General features: G+C 42.6%; 1 protein-coding gene across 2 annotated transcripts in view; it reads left to right on the top strand.

The window, feature by feature from the left end:
- The window catches only part of SCGN (secretagogin, EF-hand calcium binding protein), a 36,173-nt gene extending 12,968 nt beyond the window's left edge, over nt 1-23,205 (top strand). For both annotated transcript variants that reach the window (XM_077885891.1, XM_077885890.1), the window contains exons 6-11: nt 96-173; nt 9,016-9,071; nt 14,532-14,577; nt 14,826-14,885; nt 16,543-16,611; nt 22,636-23,205. In XM_077885891.1, coding sequence (XP_077742017.1) covers nt 96-173; nt 9,016-9,071; nt 14,532-14,577; nt 14,826-14,885; nt 16,543-16,611; nt 22,636-22,764 — 438 coding nt within the window. In that variant the 3' untranslated portion in view covers nt 22,765-23,205. The remainder of the gene's footprint in view (nt 1-95; nt 174-9,015; nt 9,072-14,531; nt 14,578-14,825; nt 14,886-16,542; nt 16,612-22,635) is intronic.
- Nucleotides 23,206-23,699: the final 494 nt, after the last annotated feature.

The raw sequence follows: 23,699 nt of genomic DNA, 5'->3' as shown, positions 1-23,699 counted from the left end.
TTAAAAAATGAACACAATCCTTAGATAAGGCCTCTTGAGGTCTTTGTGGTTTATTTGCTCCCATATAAGATGTGGCTCTTCTCTTGATGTCACAGAATTTCCTTCGAGACCTCTTCCTCCACCACAAAAAGGGCGTTTCTGAGGCTAAGCTAGAAGAATATACTGGCATCATGGTAAGTAACTGAGCAAAGTGATCTCCATGAGGGCAGCTACCTTGCTGCCTCCCCAGGGTCCAGAAACAGTGGCACAGAGCATCTGTAGATCAAATGAATCCAAGAGAAACTCAACTCTCAAAACATTGGCTAAAATTGAGCTGCTTTAGCTCCTCTCTGAGGATGAGACTGCATGTGTTTGAGAGGAAAAGCTGTTCACTTGTTCTTGGGGAGACCTGGGAAGTCCAGGTGATATTAGGTTACCAGGCAGCAAGCCAATGACCTCAATGCTACTTGAAGTCACACGGAAAATGGTAAACCATGGACAGTCAGAAACCTAAACAATCAGGACCAAGCACATGGGAGCCATTTTTACCACAGTGGACAGTTCTTTTCATTTAGTGTGTTGATTTAGAGCAATTGAGAGTCAGATAGACAGGAGATGTGTGTCCTCCCTCTGCCACTTCTTAGCTGTGACCTTGGGAGATTGTCAAAGCCTCTCAATTTTACTTACTTCATTCATAAAATGGGAGATTAATAGGACCTAATTACCATGAAGGCAAAGAGAGCTGATGCATATGAAGCACTTGGTAGGTGTCTGGGACATAATATGAATTAGCTTTTATTGTGGCACTTGCTGTGGTCCTTGTCATTATTTTGCTTGCCCCTCATGGCATCCATGTCCTGAATGACCCTGAGATTATTTTGGTGTCACAGGTCCCTGAAAAATGGTGGCGTGGGAGAAGTTGCCTCTGGCAACTTCAATCTCACCTTCTGTTTCAGCTTGTAACATGATGCATCTTTCCTGGTACCCATCAAACCTGTCAACAACCTGGCTTCCCTGCCTTTCATCTCCAAGCACCTTCCTATCCCCACACATTTGCTCCATTCCAATCAGATTCCATAGTTTTCTCAATTAGGAAGCAAGGAAATTGCCAGTGAAGGCTTAATTACTTGTAGGATTGTTATCTATATTACATGAAGAGTTCTTACTTAGATTCATGTTACTGAGCTTCCTGGTGCACAGTAAGGAACACATACCACTGAGAAGAGGTGGTATATTCCCATAAAATGTGTGCCACTAGATTGATCCATTGAGGCCTTTAGGTGATGTTTCCAAACATGGTATTATTTCTGATGACTTCTCTGCAGGGTTGGCTTTGTTCATGCTATTCCATGCTATATCTGCTATATATATCTGATCTTGGAGGCTTTGAAAGGGTGAGTGACTGAGTCACCACCAAGTTGAATTCTTAAACGCACTTCAAAGATCAGGTAACTGGGAGAAGTTGAATTACCTGGTCAAAAGCCCCAGTTAAACTGGAAGGTGAGCCTCAGTCTTCAGCCCTGGGCCCCTCTTGCCTCTCCCTCGGCACTCTATCCAAATGCTGCCCCCAGTTGTGGACACCCACCCTGAGAAGGAGGAAGGTGCCTTTGACCGTGAGGACTTGTAAAATGGTCTGGACAAAAGTGAAGCTCATGCCCAGAACAGAATCAAACCCCAGGCCAGGATCTCAATCAAGGATATAATTTGGCTTCTTACTCTGGATCTATTTTAATAACATGCAAATGGTGTTTGAAATCTTGAGTAAATATGTACTCAGCACAGAAGAGTGAAATGGGAAGTCCCTGTGGTTGGGAAGCAGGAAGCAATTTCCCAGCCACAGGGAGATCACTAGGTTTCTTCTTACTTGATTCCCAGTGAAATCTGTCAGCAGAATAAGAACTGTGATGGGAGTGATGTCACTGTAACTGCCTGGGCCAAAGAATGACAAGCAGACTGTTTCTAGCTGAGCACTTTTCCAGTGATTGATCTAACACCTTGTCAGCATTGGCTGTTGTTACCTTGGTTTTATTAACTTAAAAAACATGCACCAACAATGAAATACCCTCATTTCAAATCTCCAACATGCTCCTAGTATTCCTTTGTTTGCCTTTGATTCGGAGGGGCTTTCCTCAGGCTCCAACTATAATGCTTAACTGCCTCTTTCCCGCTTCTAAATGTGGCTCAACTACTTTCTCCCCACTTTTCTTCTCCTGGTTCTTGCTTTTCCTTCAAGATTCAGTTAGACATCATCTTGGGCTAGAAAACTTTCTGTCACCTTCTTCTGTAGTGGGCACAGGTGCCTCTCCTCTGTGTGCCCAGACTACCTTGTGCGTGTTGCTATCTTCCTATCACAGTCATCCATTTGACCCATCCCACAAATATCCACCAACTAGCTGCTCTGTCCCTGGTACTCATCTAGTCCTGGGGATCCAGCAGTGAGCAAAACAGACAAAGGGGAAACTGACAATAACAATAAACAAAATGAATAATAAATTATATTACATGACAGAGGGTAATGAGTGTTATGGAAAAAATGAACACATAGAACAAGGCTGAAGGATAGCCATACCAGCAAGGTAGCAAGGATGAAGGACTGGAGAGGTGTGATTTTTCACCCTTCGAGAGGGTGAGACTCAAGGAAGAACCACAGGTGCAGCAGGCACAGAGTCCCTGGGGTAGCAGTGTGCCTGTAATCTTCAAGGACAGGAAGACACCCATGTGGCTGGGGCAGAGTCAGTGAGACTTAACAGAGGTCAGACCATATAGGGCTTCTTAGCCATTGTGAGAACTCTGGATTGAGCTTGAGGGAGATAGAGAGCCACCAGAGGGTTGGAAGCAGAAGATGCCATGACTTGGCTGCTGTGCTGAGAAGAGCTGGAAAACGAGTCAAGGAGGGAGTCAGGAAGGCCGGTTAAGAGGCCACTGTTGCTATCCAGGTGAAACAGGGTGGCAGCATGGAGTGAGGTAGGTTAGCAGATATGAGTTCTCATATCTGAGATTGGGAAGGGGGAATCATCATTAGAATTCCTGATGAGTGACTAGAGTCAAGGACAACAGACATGACTTGTTTGTGGGTCTTGTTCTTTACTAACTGATGACTCTTCCAGGGCAAGGGAAGCATCTAATTTCTGCTTTCACAGCCCTCCAATGGGACCAGACACACAGTAGGCTATTTAATGCAAATAGTCAAGATTGAATTTGCAGGTTGCCTAACAGCCAGCTAAAATAGGAAACCATGACGACAAAAGCAAAGTTTGCACTTGGGACCCTCCTGCTTCCCTTACCTGTGTTCCTTAACACACATCCACCTCCAGGACAGAGCCAGAAGGAGTGCTTGGAAGTGCTGAGCTTGATCCTTTATGGCTCTCACTGGGGTCCTTCATCCTGTAGACAGTCATCCAGTCATCCAGTCTGGGTCTCCCCCATCCTGTAGACAGTCATCCAGTCTGGGTCTCCATCCAGTCTGGGTCTCCTCCTCCTATTAAGTGTGAGCTGTGCTGAGCCCAGGGGCAGACACAGGGCAGCTGGAGCCCCTTGCTGATTACCAGAGAGAGGTAGCAGGGGAAGAAACCAGGTACCAGGAGTGGGGGGAGGAGGCAGAGTAGAGCAAATATAAAAAGACAATCTGAGAAGGACAGGACTGCCACAAGTCCCTGTGGATTCAGAATTCACATTACTGTGTTCTTTCCGTTGAATGTGAAATGTTTTTTCTGAGCTGAAGAGTAGATTCTCAAGATGACTCACAGCATGTCCTCCAAAACCCTCACTCTCTTCATGCTTTATTTCTTCTAGGTCAGAATATGATCTAGCAAACTAGTTGACCCAAAGATGGGAGTTCATTCATTCAACAAATATTTAGGGAGAACTTACTGAGGAAGACATGGTCCCTGAGTGTATGGAGTCTTCCAGTTAGGGAAAATTTGGTAAAGGAGGGAAAAAAATTTGCTCTGGTCACTCCAATCCATTCCAAATGTACACGTCATTGCCCTAAACCAAAGACCAACAAGTTGAGTTCAATTTTGCCTTCGGTTCCTAAAAAACAGCAATCTCATCTTGAGATCCAGTTTTCCTAACTTTTAAAAAAACAAGGCAGTTTATAAGGAGGCCACAATTCTAGAGCTTCAGCAAAGGAAGGACAAGAGAAGGTAGGTAGTAGATCGACAGAGTTCAAGTTGCATTGTTTTAAGATGCCTTCTCCACTGAGCACATGTGGTGTCTTATTATCACTGCAACATAGTGAGCTTCTATTCCAGTACTGAGTACTTTACTTGTAATAATTGTGCAAAGAACTTTTCAAACATTTCATTTGGTTCTCTCAGCACCCTCATAAAGATAATTATTTTTTAGTTCTTATTTTACAAATGAAAAAAACTGAGAATTATAGACTTTAACAGGTCAAATATAAGAAGGATGGAGTGGAAATGCATACCCAAATCTACCTCCAAAGCCTATCTTTTCCACCATAATATCATGTCTGAAAGTTTAAATACTAAGTTATTAAAAAGAAAACTTTCAAAAGAGGAAGAGTAAAGCTCTGTTGAGAGAACAAGAAGAGATGACAATTCCTTTGAAGGAAGTGAAGAGCAAGGTGAGGACAAAGCCATGTTGGGAGATTAGGATTCTCTTAATATTTTTAAAGATAATACAGGAGCACTCAAGCCACACCAGAATTTATTAGCTAGGAAAATGTATTTTTTTTTTTTTTTAGGAAAATGTATTTTTCTCCTCATGAATCATCTTAAGAACTGACATCTTTTTAAACACAAAGTAGGAAACAAATTAATGGAAGACAACAGGGAACCAGAAAGGGTTCTACAAAAGTGCTCTGGGGAGAGAGAGCACTGATAAGCTGGGGCAGGGGCTGGGGAAGGAGAGAGAACTATGCCTGCATCGAGTCCCCAGGGTCAGTCACTTCATTCAAACAACCCATTCATTATAAGGGACAGGAAGGGGCTTGAAGGGGACATGGGTATTGCTCACAAAGCCAATCTTTGGCTGGAAGGATTCTGCACGTCATGCATCAGCCCAGCAACCCTGCTTGCCCAGGGCGCTTCTCTTCGGCCTTTAGGTTTCAATCTTTAAAAACCCCAGGGTGGCATCTCTTCTAGTGGGATGCCCTGGGCTGAAGAAGATCGGACAACGTGCAATGTTGGATGGCTCTGAGCTCAGATCTGGAAGCTTAGAATTAATCCTGTGAAGTAGCTGAGGAGGACCAGAGTGGTCTCACCTAACTTTTGAGTTATCTGGGTTGAGAACCGGCCATGGACCAAGACTGTCCTGTTATTCTGTGTCTGTTTCATTGCCCAAATGTGGCTCTTTGCTTCTGCATGCTGTGAGTAAGCATTGATTTTCATTCCAAACTGTCCCATGAAGACAGGCTCATGATCAAACTCCACGTGGCCCCTCACTGGTTCTTTATGCCCTGAGGTGATAGGCAAGTGTTGAGGATTCAAGTATGAGCATTTCCATCCTAAGACCTAGTCTAATCAGAAGACAGATGACTTTAATGAGATTATAGCCAATCTATCTTAATAGTCTTCCTTAAATTTAGAGGCAGCTTATATTTTTCCAATGAATATATTTGGGAACTGAACTATAGCTTATTTTTTTAAGACTCTTTACATTACCCTAGGGACCTGTGCATGAACTAACAGACAAATTCAATATTCTCAAAAGATGTTTTAAAACTTTAGTCTAACTATACACCAAGTGTGAAATCACCTTACTGCTGCTTTAATGGATTTTTTTGAGCAATGGATACAGTCATAGCAGCACCACATTACAGATTTGGTTCTGAGGTTTAGCATCAAAAGCTTTACTTAAGAAATGTAGGGTAGCCCAGGTGGCTCAGCAGTTTAGCGATGGCTTTGGCCCAGGGTGTGATCCTGGAGACCCAGGATCAAGTCCCATGTCAGGCTCCCTGCGTGGAGCCTGCTTCTCCCTCTGCTTGTGTCTCTGCCTCTCTCTCTCTCTCTCTGTGTGTCTCTCATGAATAAATAAATAAATAAATAAATAAATAAATAAATAAATAAATAAATAAAATCTTTAAAAAAAAAAAGAAATGTAAACCTGCTAAATGAATTCAAATGGACCCAAATAAGGATTGGCACAATTGAAAGGGATCTGCAGCATTAACAATGAATGAGGTCACAGCAGAGCATCCAATCATAAGAGAAAAGTCAAGGTCTGCAGACCTCACCTTCTTCTAACTCCTAATTAATGTTCAGGACAAGGAAGGAAACAGCCTATTAACAAAATCCAATTATGACATCTAATTGAGAGATGCTGCCAGTACCTGGCAGGGGGAAAGATTAGCTGTCTGAATAGAATATTATCAGATAATATTGAGCTTTTAAAAATGTAAGCTAATGCATGTAGGAGCTCTTAAGTTCATGTACCTAATTAGAGCATGGAACTTGAACTATTGTAAATCGGCAAATTAAAATCCGAGACCATAACAAACAGACATAGGAGGTTAAGCTTGTCCCATCTTCTACTCTGGTCCTGGCTTCCCAGTTGCTTCCTTCCCATAGGTGGAGGCACTCAGCATTCTGATCCAGGCTGACATGAAGCATGCTCTTCCCTCTGTGCCCACTATCACTCTGCCGGTGACCTTAACCAGCCTCATGACTGGCTCTGCCAGCTAATGGGGTTGACCCTCAATTCACAGTTCTGACTCAGATCACTTCTCTGAACTTAAGTGAACCATCTAGCCAATTTTCTGATGAGTAGAAGCATGATTTACCACCTTGTTGTTCAGTTCTTCCTCAAGCCAATTTTGAGCAAAGGGCATTTTCCCCTTTGAGTAATTCGCGTAGCAATGCAGATGGGCCCACATCTTTAGAGATGTTACTACTTGCTTAAAGCTCAAGATAATCTAGCTCTGTATTAAAAATAGAACCTTTTATAATGATGGTGTCATGAGAAATAACTCATGACTGTTTCCAGCAAAGTGTACTGCTCTCAGATTTTTACTGGATATAGAATTTACATTTAAGGGACGTGATTGGATGTATAATATGTCCAAATGTATAAAAATATAACTTGCATTTTAATATAATCTATAATACACATTTTTGTATCTAAAGTTTTGGGGAAATGGGCTTTTAAATCCATTTCAAATATTAAAAAGAAACTGGATTTAGGAAGTGAGGAAGGATGGATGGATACATTTTTTAGTACCAAAATCTGCTACATATACTCGGATTTTCTCATTCCATCTTTTCCTCTGAACAATATCTTCCTACAAATATGTTTAGAGATAATCTGCTGCACTGAAATGTGAAAATTCACTCACACTAAGACTCAAATATGCCATGAAATGCCTTTCTTCCACTTTGCCTAAACTAATCTGGCTTCCTGATTTTAATTTTTAATCTTATTTAAAGCCTCCTCTGATAATAATTTAAATAGTCTCTTTGATTAATGCTAAGTCTTTCCACAAAAGGAGGAGCTTGGCCTCTTAGACATCTTAATCATCTTTGTCCAACCCAGACTCTTCTGCAAAAATGGTATCGAGGATGGGTGCCTGGGTGGCTCAGTCAGTTAAGCGTCTGCCTTCAGCTCAGGTTATGATACCAGGGTTCTGGGATCAAGTCCTGCATTGGGCTCTTTGCTCAGTGGGGAGTCTGCTTCTTTTTTTCCCTGTGCCCCCCCATCCTGCTCATGCTCTCTCTCTCTCAAATAAATAAAATCTTTTTTAAAAAATGGCATCAAGAAGAGAAAAGTGGCTTTTGGCCCTAATGGTGAAAGTGGTGGAGCTAAGGTCTCTGGGCACAAAGCTCTGACCCCTCTTAGGCTGATGCCTCTTGGCCACTCAGTTGTTACCTTGCTGGTATTCACAGTTGAAGTCTGTGATGAACTCATAACCCATGCTCTTAGCTTTGGCTAGCTCATTGGGAAGTCTAGGCTAATCCAGCAGCCATCCTTTACCTCTTGCTGGATGCAAGCCACTAATTCTCTGCCACATCTACAGCAGAGTCCACATGTTCTTGGCACATGACAGACTAGTAAATTGAGAGGCAAGATACTGGGGAAAGGAAAGCAACTTTATTCAGAAAGTCAGCAAACCAAGGAGATGGCAGACTGTTGTCTCCAAGAACATCTTCCCTCAGCATGAAATATGAGCTTCTTTTATGTTAGGAAGAGGAAGAAGAGTAGGATGTTGGAGTTAAGAGGTAACTGATATCTATAGATGTCCAGGAGGCCACAAGGGTCCAAAGAAGGTGCTGAAACTTTCTATCTTTGGTTATTTGATCTTTGCGTATAGGAACCTGGTCATGGCATCCCTGTAAATCTTAAACATAGAGTTGTTATTTCTGTATGTACTTCCTTCTCTCCTTGGGTGAAGTAGGTTTTGGGGAAAGAGTGGTTTTTGCAAATCTAAGCTGTAGCATGCCTATGTGCAGGGCTACACAGAGGTTTGTCAGCCATAGGTCACAGCAGAAGGGAAACAGAGGCAATATGGAGTCAGACATGCTAAGTGTCTCCCTATGACACAACCTCTTTCCAGCCTGCAGCTCAGGGGTCCACCTCCACCCTATATTCCTGCATCATCTCATCCCATCACAGCCAGCTCTATGCAAAGTCCACTGATTCTCAACCCATCTTCCAAATCCTTGGATGCTCAGAGTGTCTCAGGGAGGCTAAGCCACAGCAACTCCGTCCACTCAATGTTGTCCTTCTTCAGCTAGTGCTCTCCTCCCTCCAGAATCCCCTTTCCAGCAGAGTTAGGTCTCACATCTGTCCACCTGACTCTCCAGTCTCTGCCTGTCCCTCTCATCCGTCCTACAATCCTTGAAGCCTAGAGAGGCAGGCTTTCCCCTAAATCACATTCTTCTCAAGGACTTTTGCCTTCAATGGAAAAATGATATTTCTTCTGTGCTCTGTAGGGAGTACTCTGTGATATCAGACAGCTTCAGCCAGTTTAGACACCTATGGAATCAGAAGAGCAAAATAGCAAAGTACTTCGGTAATTTTCAAAGTGGATTCCTATTACAAGTACTTCTTACAATCATTTCCCCTTCTGCATTCCAGATGAAGATTTTTGACAAAAATAAAGATGGCCGGTTGGATCTTAATGACTTGGCAAGGTGAGTAGCATGGGAATGGTGGCATGACTCAGACACACTGTCCTAGGGGTTCCACAAACAGTACACTCTTCTCATTGAAAGCAGATGTCAATCTTGCCTGAAACCCTGAAGAACAGACTCAGCTTGCCAAATAAACAGCAGTTGTTTGGAATCTTCTGGGATGATAGATTCCTTTGTAAAGATAATAACCCCGTCCCCACCCCCCACAGTGCACAATACGGAGTTTTCATAAAATTTTATAGGTGGGTCATGGGCCAGCCCCTGCCTTGAAAGGCCAGACATTCCTGGTCTCACATAAGTACCCCATGAAAAAATAAGTCTGGAATCCCATTCACTGGCTCTGGGAATGCTGAACAGTTAGTTGAGGACAGAAGACGACTGAACCAGATGCCAGCCATGCTGTCTGGTTTTCCGTGTTGGTGGAGCCTCCATGGGCCCTCAGCACCTAAGGGTCAGAGTGGAGGAGGATAGAGGTAACAGCAGAAGTGGTCCAGTACCTGTGAAGGTGCTGTCTTTAAGTCCAGTGTTGTGACACGATGGGCATGTCATCATGTCTTCTCAAGGTTAGCTGACCCCAAAACAATGTGTGGTTGTCCACAGAATGGGAAAAAAATCATTTGATCCAGAATACATGGATCTAATCGGGGGGGGGGGCGGGGAGCAGTTGTGATACCAGGTGCCTCAGGATGGGGTGGACATAGTTGTAGTGTGGACAGTGATAGAGGGTGGCAGTTACAGGCTGCAGAGCACAAGCATGGATGGCTGGGAGAGAGGAAGTCCAAGGACTGAGGGGAATTTTCAGCAGCAGAGAGTTAATGGCACACATAGATATTAATGTCACACACAGATATTAACTTGAGTTCAGAATCACAAAACCCTGTACCAGCTACCTCTTCCTCTCTTGGCAGCAGGGGATCGAATGGGGACACTTCAGGAAGAACCTCTCTGTAGTGGTGACCAGGACATTGACCCCAAAATTTTATATGGTCTTTTATTATGAGTCTCATAGTTGCTGTGAAGAAGCCTGTGGATCTGCCTTGGTTAATTTTCCCAGGACCTTCATCCCAATTTTGGCTACTTTGCTGGAGAAGAGGCATGGAGAAGAGGACAAAAGTGTTTTTCCCAAAGACTGAGGACTGAGGAATCTCTGCCCTTGTGGTCTTGGCTGTATCCCTTGGGTCCCACTCAACTTTCTCACAATACTTTTTTTTTTTTTTTTTTAAGATTTTTATTTATTTGAGAAAGAGAGAGAGAGAATAAGCAGGGAGAGGAAGAGAGGGAGAGGGAGAAGCAGACTCCCTTCTGAGCAGAGAGCCAGTCGTGGGACTTAATCCCAGGACCCTGGAATTACGACCTCAGCCGAAGTCAGATGCTTAACTGACTGAATAACCTAGGTGCCCTTTCCCACAATTCTTTCGGCCAACTGAGGCAAAGGTTCCTACTAAGTAGTGATCAGTCTAGCTACTCTGAGAACTGTGTGAGAGAACCAGTCCTAACGTGAAGACCCAAAGCACCTAAAAGCTTCACTCAAAACATAGCAATCTGGATGAAAACAAGAGCTTTTAATTCCCTTGCTCCAGTCACCAAAAGCACCCACTCACCCCACTCAAGGCATTTCTCAGAGGTGGTGAGTTGAGGAGCCTTGAGCGCCCTCTGGAGGCTGGAGCGTGCCATTACTGTAAGCTGCTCTCTATCCTATTGTTAATAATGCTGTTTACTCCTGAAATAAAATCCACAGATAATATAATCTACCTATGCAGATAATGCTAAAACACTTTGTGTAATGTACAAACTATCACACATAAAGGGGAAATAAAGGAAAACAGTTGTTAATTATAAGGTGTATTTCAGTGTATAAGGTGGGTAGATATAACAACAGGGAAGACAACCGAGCGGTCGTTGTTTACATCTTGCTGTAAAATTACCATGAATATGTCCATTAAGTTGTTGACTGATACGAGTATGGCCTTTTGGCAACTCGTGTCAGGAACTCAGTTGCTGTTGATATAGTTTTATAAATAATAAATAAATCTTGAAAGAGTTCTAAATGAAACAAAGTACAGTCATCCCTCAACTTCTGTGATTCAGTATACTATACAGATAATTTACAAGATTAGTAAATTACGTATACCTTGAGAAAAATACCCTGGATTTTTAACGTAAATAGGAATTCAGCTCTAGGTTCATATAATTATAAGCAGGATTTGTACACACATGAATGCTCTTGGGACATTCCAGAGTCAGGTGAGATATGGGATGATTCCCCATTCTTTGGAACTTTCCATGCAGTGCAGCACATCTAGCATCCCTGGCTCCCGTCTATGGAGGTCACCTCCCCTCTGTCATGTCCTCTTGGTCACTGTGATTACCAAAAGATCCCTACCTGCAGCAAGCCAAACATGCCTTACTAGATCCTACCCAGAAGATAGGAAGTATGCATAAACTCTGACAGTGGAGTGTTATGTATAGAGGAGGTTTTGATGAGTAGTTGTGGACTGAAGGGAGAATTGACTTAGTACTGAACAGAGATGCAAAGCAACAAAACAGTTACTACATTATTTCAAAACCAATTTGATATGGAATTTGACAGTGACAACTGGGGTAAGCAGAATAAAGATGTCTGAATTCCCAGAACCAGTGAACATTTTATGTTACATGGCAAGGATGCACGAAGGATGCATTGAAGTTGCTAATTGACCTTACAGAGATTAGTCTGGATTATCCAGGTCAGTCCAAAGGTAATAACAAGAGTCCTTTTTAAAAAAAAAAAAAAAAAAGATTTTATTTATTTATTCACGAGAGACACAGAGAGAGAGGTAGAGACACAGGCTGAGAGAGAAGCAGGCTCCGTGTGGGGAACCTGATGTGAGACTTGATCCCAGGACTCCAAGATCATGACCTGAGCTGAAGGCAGATGCTCAACCGCTGAGCCACCCAGGCATCCCACAAGGGTCCTTTAAATGTGGAAGAAGGAAACAGAGGGTCAGACTTTGAAGGCTTTGAAGTGGAAAAAGAGGCTGTGAGCCAAAGAATACAGGCAGCTTCTAGAAGCTAGAAAAGGTAAGGAAATTGATTCTCCCCTGAAGCCTCCAGGAGGAAGCAGCCCTGTGGACACCTCGATTTTAGCTTGGTGAAATCTGTTCCAGTGTCTGATTTCTAGACCGTAAGATACTAATTTGTGCTGTTGAAGCCACTATATTTGTGCTAATTTGTCACAGCAGCAATAAGGAAATAACTGAATGACCTAAAGGTCTTAAAACATTTATGCAAGGGACTCCTCTCTCTACTCCCAGCTCTGGAATACAGCCCTATTACTCCACAGACGAGCGCCTCTCAAGTATTTGTCCTCTAGCTGGCAACATAATTTAGGCTGCTTGGTGCCAACCAATTGGTAAGGACAGGATTCCTTATAGAGTTCCAGGACATTCTACCCTCTACTTGGCTCAGAGCAATTCTTTTTACCCTGGGCATCCAGAAGAACAAAATTTTTCAAATTGTGCCATGATATTTTTTTCTGCCTTTCTCTACATTGTGGATGCATGATTATGAATGCAACATAAACCCAACACTAGTCTTTTGAAACTGACTGTATTCTATTGAAGTAGAATTGTAATTAAGCAGAAAGTACAGAAATACATTTGTTTTCCAAAATAAAACCTGGACTATTTTTTTATTGAGTATCATTTATGTGTTATAACAATCTTAAACTGAACAATTCGGTATACTTTAGTATATTCATAAGGCTATTCAACCATCACTACCCAATTCCAGAACATTTTCATTATGCCAGAAAAATACCCCATACCCATCAGGAATCACTTTCCCCTACCCTTGTTTATTAACCCCTGATAACCACTAATCTACTTTCTGTTCCTGTGGATTTGCTTATTCTGGGTATTTCATATAAATGGAATCGTACAATACATGGCCTTTCACGTCGGGCTGAGGTTCTTTATTTCTTCATGTGGATTCAAACAACTGCCTAGTGTTCTTTTCATTTCAGCTTGAAGAATTCCCTTTAGTATTTCTTATGGGTTGATAAATGTTGTCTTTTTGCTTAGTGACTTTTTCAAACTAATCCTGTAAAATCTGTATCTTTGTCATATGTGAACACTGAAGTCTGCTTCATTAGCCTAATGATTAGTTAATGATCCAACAGAGATTTCTTGTAAGCCCCCTAATGTTTGTTGAGGGGCCCTGTGTACTGGTTGGGGTACATTTTCTACCTGCAGCCAGGAAGTTTACAACTCTGCCTTTGCCTTAACTTCCTGCTTGCACAGAGCCTAATGATAAGCCACTGGTGAGCTCTTAGAGCCTCCTGACGTCTTTTCTGTGCCTACATACAGCCCTGGGAATGGATGTAGTCCTATGCATGTCTACAGCTTTCTAGATTCCCAGGAATATGTCAGAGCTTATAAAAACCCCTGTGGGCATCTCATTCCCCTAAATTTTCCTTATAAGCTTTTTAGTTAGCCTGTTGTTTACCCAAACTCTTTCTTTTTTTTTTTAAGATTTTTTTTTAATTGTTTGTTTGTTTGTTTGTTTGTTTGAGAGAGAGACAGAGAGCATGAGTGGAGGTGCCAGCCAGATCGAGAGCAACAAGCAGACTCCCCACTGAGCATGGAGCCTGGCATGGGACTCCATGCAGAGCTTGATCCCAAGACCCTGAGATCATGACCTGAGCTGAGGTCACCCATGCGCCCCGGTTTACCTAAACTTATTCCACCCCTGTGGTCAGCTGTGATCTTAATTGTTTTTAATTGTTTTTGACAAATGTTCCCAGGCAGAAGGCTTTCCCTCCTAGATGAGTTCAAAATAAGGTCATTTATTGCATCTTGCAAGTGGGGTCTTTCAGAGAATGTCAGAGAAGTTAAATAATGACAATTCTCTGGGAATCAAGTTTTGAAAGGGCTCCAACTCTGTTCTGCTCACATAGCAGTGGTTAGAATGCTCATTTTCCCTGGGACTATGGGCTCTTCATTTTCAAGGATACCATTGAGCTGAGGAGGAGAGAAAGATGAAGCAAGTTAAAATGCCACAAAATCCACTGTTCTTACCAAAATTTAGTGATTTTTCCAAAATAAACACTCCCCAGATTTCTGTAAGACTTTAATTTCTAGAAATTTGAAAAAGTTATTTTGACACTTTTTTTTGGCCAGTTGTCTCACTGCCGTTGTGGAGGAGAGATTTTTCAGTTGCCATTTTTCACCAAGATGATTTTTTAAAAGTCTCTCTATGGTGACTACTAATCCCTATGAAAGTCTCTACAAATTAATTTTTTAATTATAATGTACAAATTCCTATTTTTCAAGAACCTACTCTATTTTCCAGAATAATCTGGAAATTGCCTATCCTTTCCTCATACCAGAGTTATGAATTTACTTGCCTCTGAGAGCTGACAGGTCATCATGTAAATTACTTTCTTTTCTTTTTTTTTTTTTTTTTTTCTTTTCCATTTAGGATTTTGGCTCTTCAGGAGAATTTCCTTCTCCAATTTAAGATGGATGTAAGTAGTGACATTTCTCTAGGTGGGCTTGTGTCATGCTTGCCTCTCCATAAATTTGAGAGGGAGGGAAAAAAGGAAGGCATCTGTTTGTCTCGCATTATCTAGAGACCTTCAAGACTCTGTTGGGATCATAGGGTTAAAGGTCATTGGTTCCAAGTTTATAAAGGTTGTCTATGACCCTGGAAGAATTAATTGTACAACTGAGTCTTCCCCTTGGTGGACTGACATACTATTTTCTCCACATACAGGCTTGTTCTACTGAAGAAAGAAAGAGGGACTTCGAGAAAATCTTTGCCCACTATGATGTTGTAAGTATATCTTTTTGTGTGGTTCTGACCACTTTTAGGTAGCAAGCTTGTTTAGCCCCTTTGTGGGGGTCATCCAACTCACAGATCACATATGCATTGCTACATCACACAACTTCTCTATGTAAACATAAAAAAATTTTTTTTGGAAAGATTTTATTTATTTGAGAGAGAGAGAGAGAGAGAGAGAACACAAGCAAAGGGGAGGGGTAAAGGGAGAAGCAAACTCCCCACTGAGCAGGGAGCCTGATTCAGGACTTGATCCCAGCACCCTGGGATCGTGACCTGAGTTGAAGGCAGGTGCTTAACCAACTAAGCCACCCAGGTGCCTCTATGTAAAGCTCTGAAGACTACATTAAAATGGACAAAAGGGTATTGATTGTTGAGAAGAGAATAAAATCACATTTTTTTTCTCTTTGCCTCCAAACTGGGAGACAATTTCTCCTTCTTGATCTCTAGAATAGTATGCTCAAAAACAAAAGCAAACAATCAAAATAAAAACCATATCCAGCCCAAAGAAATATAGGCTAAGTGAGCCCTGGATGACATAAAAGCCACTTCTTTTGTAGGATTATGTGGTCCTTCATTAGAGAGGAGAAAAAAAAATTCTAAAGCACAAGGTATGGCAAGGAGATTGCATTTCTTGAGGACAAGGTAGGGTAATGCAAGAAGGAAGAAAAATGAGAAAGTTAGGAAAAGTCAAAAGAGATGCCATCATGAAACTAACCAGACTGGACATCTGTGTGTGCCGCAATCTGAGTAGAAAGAAGCATTACCTGGAAGAGGCAGGGTGGCAAAGTATTTAAGTGTACAGCCTCTGGGACTGATCGCCTGGATGTGATCATGTGACCTTGGGCAGCTTCCTTAACCTCCCTGTACCTCATTTCCCTTATTTGTAAAGTTAGGATGATGAGGATAACACTAACAATACCTATCCCATGAGATTGGTGCAAGAATTCAGTGATTTCATATTTGTAAAGCTCTTAGAAGGGTGCCTGGCAGGGAGTGAGTGCTATATTGGTGTTTGGTAAATACACTAAGGGAATAGATTTGTTAAAAGTGATATGTTAAAGGTTCAGGGTGAAGAAAACTAGGAAAGATGGATGGATGAGTTGTTATAACTGGTACTTTAGAGAAGAAACTGAAATATTTTAATATACATTGCAATTTATAGACGTTCTTATAAAATGAATAGAAAAAAATAAGGGTTTTATGTACAGCCCAACAGTAATTCTAAAATACTCATTCAATCTAGGCATTCTCACTTTAAAATGTGTATTTTAATAATCACCAAGTCCTTGCTAAATCATAAAGTGAAATAAAAGAAATATCAGCCTATCCTTCAAAGGACTGATATAATGTGCAAGTAACGCTTGTCTGAACTGAAGCCTGATATTAGGGAAACAAATGAATTCGGTATGTATCATTAATACTCCTTGCAAGAGCCACAGAATTCAAAACTACTGCTTCCCCTTTCTTTACATGGGGGTTGTTATTTACAATTAATTATTTTAATTTCTGTGATACATTCACATCCTGCACAGGAAACCTAACTGGAATTGGAATGTGCCATTTCTGAACCTGTTTGCAACCACAAAAGAATACTGATTTGGACAATTTGCTTACTTTATTCTTCAGCTTTCTGACTTTTATCTTGCAGAGTAAAACTGGAGCTCTGGAAGGCCCAGAAGTGGATGGGTTTGTCAAAGACATGATGGAGCTTGTGCAGGTGATTTCCCAAGGCTGTTGAGATTCCTCTCATCTTGGGTTGGGGTTGCCATCATGATTGATTCCACTGTTTATTTCTGAGAATCAGTAAATGCTGAAAATTAATGCTAGAGACAAAATCTGGGGACATAGTCGATTTAACAACCTTTGAGCTTCTGTGAGACCTGACAGGTCTCCCTTTCTCTCTTTGTATCATTTGTAGTTTCAGTTAAGTGAAGCCTCCGTAGAAGCTTCTTGTTTCCATTATATAAAAACCATCTCTTTCACCATAGGAGCACAGTGCAGCTGTACGTAGTTCTGCTTTATTTTTTGATTACAGAAAGGGCTTTTCCCCTGGACTTGGTTATTAGAATACCTAAGACTTTTAATTTAATTTCATGAAATCATTCCTGTATTGGGATTCTTCCACACATACCCACCCCGCAGCCCCTAAGGAGCTACTTTAATTTCTAGCCTAAAATTTTGGCTAATTATCAACACATTGTTGTGATTTGAAGCGATAGGATTTAGATTATAATCTAGATCATAAAGCTGTTTTAGGTGGTATAGACTTTATTTTTTTAAAGATTTTATTATTTATTTATTTATTTATTTATTTATTTATTTATTCATAAGAGACACACAGAGGCAGAGACACAGGCAGAGGGAGAAGCAGGCTCCCTGTGGGGAGCCTGATGCAAGTCTTAATCCCAGGACCCCGGGATCATGACCTGAGCCAAAGGCAGATGCTCAACTGCTGAGACACACAGGGACCCCAGTGTAGACTGTTTAGAACAAGCAATCTCCTTGAATCCTGGTGAACTGTATTAACTGGCTGACTGATCTAGTTAAGCAGCCACTTTGCAACTGTTCCTTTTCTTTGGGACTGCATAGCCACCAAATTTAGTACATTCACATCCTTAGAGATTTTTTGAGATTTTTACAGTACAGGACAAAATGATTCTGTCCTGATTGGCCCAGATGGCAACAAAATAGAGAAGCAATTGTTAACTGGCTTTGGAATCCCAGACCTGTTTGAAAACCTCATTAAAACTATGGAGTTTTGGGGCAGCCCTGGTGGCTCAGTGGTTTAGTGCTGCTTTTAGCCCAGGGCATGATCCTGGAGACCTGGGATCGAGTCCCATGTCAGGCTCCCTGCTTGGAGCCTACTTCTCCCTCTGCCTGGTCTCTGCCTCTTTCTCTGTCTCTATCTCTGTCTCTGTGTGTCTCTCATGAATAAATAAATAAAAAGCTTTAAAACAAACAAAAACTATGGATTTTTGGCGGCGCCTGGGTAGCTCAATTGGTTAAGTGTCCGACTCCTGATTTCAGCTCAGGTAGTGATCTCAGGGTCATGACATCAAGCCCCATGTTGGACTCTGCACTGAGCATGGAGCCTGCTTGGGATTCTCTCTCTCCCTTTCCCTCTGTCCCTTCTCCCCACTCCCTGGTCTCTCTCTCTCTCTCTCTCTCTCTCTCTCTCTCTAACAACAACAACCAAACTATGGAGTTTTGTGGCAGAGCATTTCCCCTCAATTTACCAGTTTTTGCATACATCTCCAGGAAGTCTACATTCTGTGATTGAGCGGGCTTGAACGAGATTTTTTTCTGACTTCCACTCAGGATGACATTGGTGTCTTCTTTGCCTCCTAACTTTTATTATTCCCATCCCAACTGGTCCCCTGCCTCTACCTTTTTTGCCTTCATGAGCTGTTCCTGTTGGAGACTCCACAGGTATCTGCACAGACAGAACTGATGGGGATGGGTGTGGTTGTGCCTTTTGCATTGTTTGCAAAAGGAAAGTCCCACTGTACTTACTACTTATTTAATGCCAGAATGATTTCTGTAATAGAAACTGAGCAATTATCCTAGGGTCACTAAAGTCGCGAGGCAGTAGGCTTTCCTAAACTGCAGTTTTAATTTGCCTTTGACAGAATGCATGGGAGTGGGGGGGGTGGCCTGCTTCTCAGAGCATTGCAGCCTCCTCTGCGCAGTGCAACTTGGGCCACTGATGGCCTAAGTGCACAGCCCAGGGGGTTGCATATCTCTTGGTTGTCACCGAGTTTGGCAGTGGCTTCCAAAAGTTACTGGGTGATATGGAAGGAAAACCTAAACCAGCAACAGAGTAAAGAAGACATTCTCCTGGAGAAAATTAAAGAGAAGGGAAAAATACTAGGCCATTCAAGAACATGTGTTTACCTCATTCTTTGATAGTTTTGTATCACCTCCATGGGAAACCAGAGGATCCCCATCACTCTAGTCCTTGGCCCTCTAGCTTGGTGGGTCTTCTGGCGCCACAAAAATGTACCTCTCAGTTTAAGTACCAGCCGATTTAAGAGAGCCAGATTCCAAGGACTGAGTGAGACCATGGTCAGTAGTACAAAAGCAGTTGGTCAGGGCTGATTTGTTGAGATAAAAAGTATTTAAAAGCAGTTAATTATTAATGTTCTCCTTTGAAGCCAGATCCTTGAGGTGCAAACCTATATTGGATCTTTCCCAGTCTTGGAGGTTGCTTAAAAAACTTCATTTGAAGGATGTTGTCAAGGAAAAATCTTTGAGTAAATCTGACATATCTCAGTTCATAAACTAGAGTCACCACCTGTGACTGTTTAATTTTCATTTTATTAGAAAGGACCATGGGACAAGTACACAAACCAATATCTGGAATATGTTTTAAAAGCAATTACCAGAGCATGCCATGAAGTCAGCAGGGGGCTGGCTCAGTTTTAAGTGTAGTATCTGGTCAGGATCCCTGATGTTTGAAATAATGACCTTCAAATTAAACTTATTTTATAGTCTTTCGTTCTTGTACAACTATGTATGATACATATGTTGAATCTGTATTAACAAGATTATCTGGTGACCAGAACACCCCTTTCCCTGATCTTTGAGAAATGGTGCCCAAGGTTGCCTCTGTCAGGATGATGAGATCAGTCAAAATAATTTCTGCACAATATTTATAAAAAGCCTGTAAGTCCTTTGGCACAGCACAAAAAATCAGCATGAGAATCTACAGCTTAAGGCACAAGACATTTAAGATGCCCAGCTCCATCACACCAAGGAGTAGACATGTGAATGGTAATGTTGGAAACCAAATAAATGGGATGCCAGAGATGACCAGATTGTCTGCTTGGGGAGGATGAAAGTTTCTGCCTCCAGGGTCCCCAATGTTCATTCTTGTTCCTGGTAGATACCCCTTCTACTTTTCTTTGTTATAGACAAGGAGAGGATTAGCAAGAGGGGATGATCCTAAAAGACCACCAACATACTCCCTCCTTTTCATTGTAAAACATGCAATGACAGATGATAATTAGAATAAATGTTCCAGGCTTGCTGGCAAGGACCTGGCTGAAATCTAAGGCAATAACTTTGGCCTCTATATGTCAACTTGGTGTTTTGAACACCAGTATGGCCAATAAATAGCAAAATGGAGACAGAGAGAACACATTATGATTTTGCATGGCTAGAGACTGAAGTTTTGGCTAATTAAATATTCTGATAGAAAGAGTTATCGTTAAGAGGTTTATTGTAAAGACCACTTGCCACCATCAAAGCTATAACAGTTCCTCTAGGGGTCAGAATGGGGAGTAGGCAGGGCCTTGAGGTCTTGATGCAGACTCTAGCATGGAGATTTGGGGAATGCTGGTAATGATTTATCTGGGGAGAGGGTTTGGATATTCACTTTTGCTGTTTAAGGAGAGATAGAATGTACAGGAAAGGGAGGGTGCATGATGAAAACATGAAGACCACTTTTGGAGACACTCATTAATTCCATGGATGTAATTGAGCACTTATCACAGGCAAGCACAAGGAGACAGATCCAGATCCAGACCCAAAGGTTCCCCTAGTCCCAGGATTCAAGGATGGGTAGATAAGCACTTTTTAGTCAACTACCCCAGATCCACTTTCACCACTTCCCATGAGATGGATAAGAAATAAAAAATGCATTTTTAAATGAATGGCTATGATATAGTGTACTGTTAAAGAGATGTGCTCTGGGGCCTGCTTGCCCAAGTTTGTATCTGGTTCTGAAATGTACCATCTGTGTGATAGTGGGAAGGCTAATTAACTTCTCTGTGTTTTAGTTTTCTTATCCATAAATTAGAAGTTGATAGTAGATACAACCTCATTGAGTTCTTCTGAAGATTAGAATTAATTTGTGTAGAACCCTTAGATTTGGAACCTGTATGTACTTATACTGGTGACTTGCTATTAAAAATTAGGCCCCCAGTGATCTTAGATGGTCCAAACATCATTGAACGGTGGTGTTTACATGTCCTGACTCCTAGTGAGTTGTCAAACATTAAAAGCATAACTCAAAAGGTCTAAGGAAACTTCCCTTATATACACCTACATTCATACCCTCCCCCCAACACATACGCACAAAATGTTTCTACTCACGTTAAGGAAATAATTATTTTTGCAGAAAACAAATCAGAAAAAAAAAAGCTAAAATAGCTTGAAGAAAATAAATACATTGGCAAATTAATTCATGCTAATGTGTAAATGACTACTACCCAAGTCTTTTCTAAACATGAGAATTTGCTAGGAGGATCCTGGGGCAGAGTGCTGCTAACTGGAGAAAGGATGTGGCAGGAGTGGTTGAGGATGGTCCCCACTTTGCCACTGTACAAGGAAAAGACTCCCATTGTGGAGTCATGGAGCGCAGCTTGTTGTTTTCAGGACTTCTAAACCACTTCCTGGACCACACCCATACCTGCCTGTCATTGACACCTAGAGTATCTTGGTGAGCCCCAACAAAGTGTACGTATTGACGTTGTATGACATCTCAGCCTCTTAGTCCAATCACTGATGGACCCTCCACGGGCAGTGACGTTGGCCCCAGATTCCTGGCCTGATGTTCCCTGGAAATTGCCCACTTTGGAGGTTACTGTTCTGCTGCTCTCCGTCCTCCTTCCTTCCCTCAGTTAAAACCTGGTATCAGGGATAGACTTGATGTCACTCACTTACCCTGCTGGGACACTGCAAATTAGCTTGTCTTAATATGGCAAATTAGCTTGTCTAGCTGAAGGATGAACAGTTTCGTTTCCCACCAGAGGTCTTTGGAGATTTCTTTGGCAGCAAAGCAACCTGGGGGTGGGCTGAGTGATGGGGACAGCTTCCCAGGGCTTCTGAAACCAAATCCTTCACACAGCAGCCCCCTGTGCTCCTTGGTGAGACCAACCCAGTAATCAAGGGATTTGGAATCCAATGAGCTGGGTTTCCTCTCTCCATGGACCTGGGCTTTACATCCAGACCCAGAGCCTTCATATAGCAGGTCTGGCCACCACCTCTCCAGTAGAACAGTGTCAACTGGGGGTTTGAGCATTTAATTGGAGGCAGAAGATTCAGGATCAGAAATGCTGTTGCAATTTCCTAGCTTGGCAGGTCAGTGCAGTCTGAGCATCCGTGTCCTAATTTATATGCCAGGGTTACTCCAAGGTTATCATGAGCATTAAATGAAGTAGCCTGGGGAGAATCACTTAGTTCACCCATACTCACTTTTGCAGGCATTTTGAGCTGGAAATTAATTTCCCATCTGATGTGTATCACGGTTCCTTCCTGGCCCATAAATATCCCTTGGAATAAATCTGACGTCCACAGCTCAGCCACATAATGCTTTAGATTTTCATTCATTATAAACCTTTTAAAAATTAGAAGCAGGCAAACTTCCCCTGGGGAGAGAGTAAAATGGGTCTTCCCTTATCCATGTCTCAAGGCAGAATCTGGGGTGACAATCCCCTGCTCCAAGACTAAATATGTTTATCACAGCTGCTAAAAAGGTAGGCTTTCCATAAGAGCTGCAGAGAAAGGATGTGGGGCTTGAGGGTCTCTTGCCCAAATGGCAAGGTTGAGAAGGAAACTTGGCAATATCTGGTGGGATGAGGAGATGGGATCACCCCACAGTGCCTGTCTCCTTGGAGCCCCTCTCAGAAGGCAGGGAGGGTGTCCCCTAAGTGTAGTGGGCGTGGAGGGGACGGGGGCGGCATGAAAGGCTGGGCCACCACTGGCTGGCCTGCTGACGTGGTATCTTTGCTGTCCTCAGCCCAGCATCAGTGGAGCGGATCTTGATAAGTTCCGGGAGATTCTTTTGCATCACTGCGATGTGAACAAGGATGGAAAAATTCAGAAGTCTGAGCTGGCTTTGTGTCTCGGGCTGAAAATCAACCCCTAGCCCCCAGAATGCTTTGCCTTTTGCTCTTAGGATGTTTCTGTGCTCCTGCTGGTAAAACTGTATCTGTGCTTCGCTGTTGGGGACACACAGCAAACTTTCTAACAAATGGTGTGGTATTCTTGGGCAAGGGGAGAGGTCCAAGGGCCTTCTCTCTAAGGGCAAGGTATTTTCCTACCACACTGAAAGCCTCCCATGTAGTGCCTGTGTCAGTCCCCCCACCCCACCCTGGGCTTTCCTGTCCCCCCCAGAGAGTCAGCTCACCTGCTGGATCTGCTCTGCTGTCCTCCCTCAGCCCCCAGGGAGGCAGGCGTAGCTGAGTCCATCTGTTTGCGCTTTCCTGTGGGCTTTCGTTGACTCTGAGTGGTGACTGGCATCTGTGGCAGACCTGTGACTTCTACAAATTGATTTTGTCATGGAAATAAACCTGTAGCTGGAAACAGACACACTGGTCCTTGTTTTTGTGTTGTAATCTTTGAAATGTTCTACATGATGGTTTGACAGGCCAACCACTTCTTTAACTTAGGGTAGGTGTGGTGAGGAAGGCAGAGAAGGGCAAGATCCTAATGGAATCCACAGGGGCGGGGTGGGGTGGGGGGGCTTCCTCCCATAATTCACAGATGCCCTGGTTGGTGACTTTGTGTAAAAGTAGGAGTTGCCAATAATCACTTTTTATTCACTTCACAGAGAAGACCAGAACATTTGACCTGGGCTGGGTTTGGCTCTCAAGTGCTTTGTAATCTCACATGGCCAGAAGTAGGAACAGGAGAAAATTCATTACCCACCGGTCTATTCCCCACTCTGTTCCTTCTCCTTCCAACAGTGTCCTCTAGTGAATCTTTGACTTCCAAGTCTCATTTGATGCCCCTGGGTGCCTGGGTTCCTCTGCTGGTTGCAGGTTCCACCAGGGACCCCTGCTTCCTTCCCTCTGGGGCTCT

Source organism: Canis aureus, chromosome 37 (genome assembly GCF_053574225.1).
Source record: "Canis aureus isolate CA01 chromosome 37, VMU_Caureus_v.1.0, whole genome shotgun sequence".
NCBI lineage: Eukaryota > Metazoa > Chordata > Mammalia > Carnivora > Canidae > Canis > Canis aureus.
This window is presented reverse-complemented; position numbering and strand designations above follow the sequence as displayed.